Source organism: Cyprinodon variegatus, unplaced genomic scaffold (assembly GCF_000732505.1).
Source record: "Cyprinodon variegatus isolate N-32 unplaced genomic scaffold, C_variegatus-1.0 Scaffold813, whole genome shotgun sequence".
NCBI classification, from domain to species: Eukaryota; Metazoa; Chordata; class Actinopteri; order Cyprinodontiformes; family Cyprinodontidae; genus Cyprinodon; species Cyprinodon variegatus.
The window spans coordinates 347,357-348,400 of NW_015151266.1; the positions used below are offsets into that span (position 1 = coordinate 347,357).

The following is a 1,044-nucleotide window of genomic DNA, read 5'->3' on the forward strand; positions in this document are numbered from 1 at the left end:
ATAGTTCCTAGTGATTATTTGTGCTTCAAACGGACAACAAATGATAAACCCTGTTCCCTTAAATTCCTCGCATGCGTTTGCGCGGTTTCGAGATAATCTGATAATCTGGATTTACTTTATTTTGTTCTCACCCTAAAGGTTCTTTATTTCTCAACTGTTTTTTTTTTAGCTTACTTACCCTGTCTCCAATAATTTGCAAGAATTTATATCTATTTGAGGACAACGAAATCGGAGCTCAGGTGTTTTTTTACATTTTGAACTAAGGTTAGCTAATAGTTTACTGTAACTGAAGTTTCTTTATTATTCAGGTTAAATATTATTATCTAATTTCAGATTAGTAACAATTCTCCGTAATCATTTGCGCTTGGCCATCTTATTTCCTGCCTTTTGTCATAGCGTTTCGTTGTATCTACTGAGTTTAGTTAATCTTGTCCAGTAAATGGTTATGGATGAGGGTGACTTGAAACTGCTGGTGAAGCTAACTCAGGAGGGACGGTTAATCTGTCTGCAGAAACATGTGAAATCATGGAGCCCTGCAGCTGCTGCTTCTATCAGCAGCACACACTTCGGGCGCTCTGGAGACACTCTGCTGCACTATGCCTCAAGACACGGACGCTTGGATGTTATGGAGTTCCTTATAAAGCAACTTGGCGCAGACGTAGATGTGTACAATAATGACTATAAGAGACCGCTGCATGAAGCCGCCTCTATGGGCCATATAAAGTGTGTGAGCTATTTACTGGAGGAAGGAGCTACCGTAGACAGCCTAAAGAAAGGCGACTGGTAGGAAATAACATTATTGGTGTATATTGACTGAATGAGGAGCCCCTTCGATAGCTCAGTTGGTAGAGCGGAGGACTGTAGTTCATAAACAATTGACATCCTTAGGTCGCTGGTTCGAATCCGGCTCGAAGGAGTTTTTAAAGTTCGTTTCTATAGTGTGTGGGATGTGATGTGTCTTGTTTTCCTCCGTGATGCTCTCATCTCTCATCCAGCTATACTTGCTGCTATTTATGCCTCCCTATCCCAGCCAGCTGTATATAT

At 41.1% G+C, this 1,044-nt stretch overlaps 1 protein-coding gene and 1 non-coding gene across 2 annotated transcripts in view; both read left to right on the plus strand.

The window, feature by feature from the left end:
- The first annotated feature begins 393 nt into the window (after window positions 1-393).
- ankrd16 (ankyrin repeat domain 16) overlaps window positions 394-1,044 on the plus strand; it is a 9,158-nt gene continuing 8,507 nt past the window's right edge. The window contains exon 1 of the mRNA XM_015396678.1: window positions 394-783. Within this exon, the coding sequence (XP_015252164.1) occupies window positions 440-783 (344 nt within the window). The 5' untranslated portion in view covers window positions 394-439. The remainder of the gene's footprint in view (window positions 784-1,044) is intronic.
- On the plus strand, window positions 828-916 carry trnay-gua. Its single transcript is given in 2 exon segments — window positions 828-864; window positions 881-916. It is a non-coding gene; the product is annotated as a tRNA-Tyr (tRNA).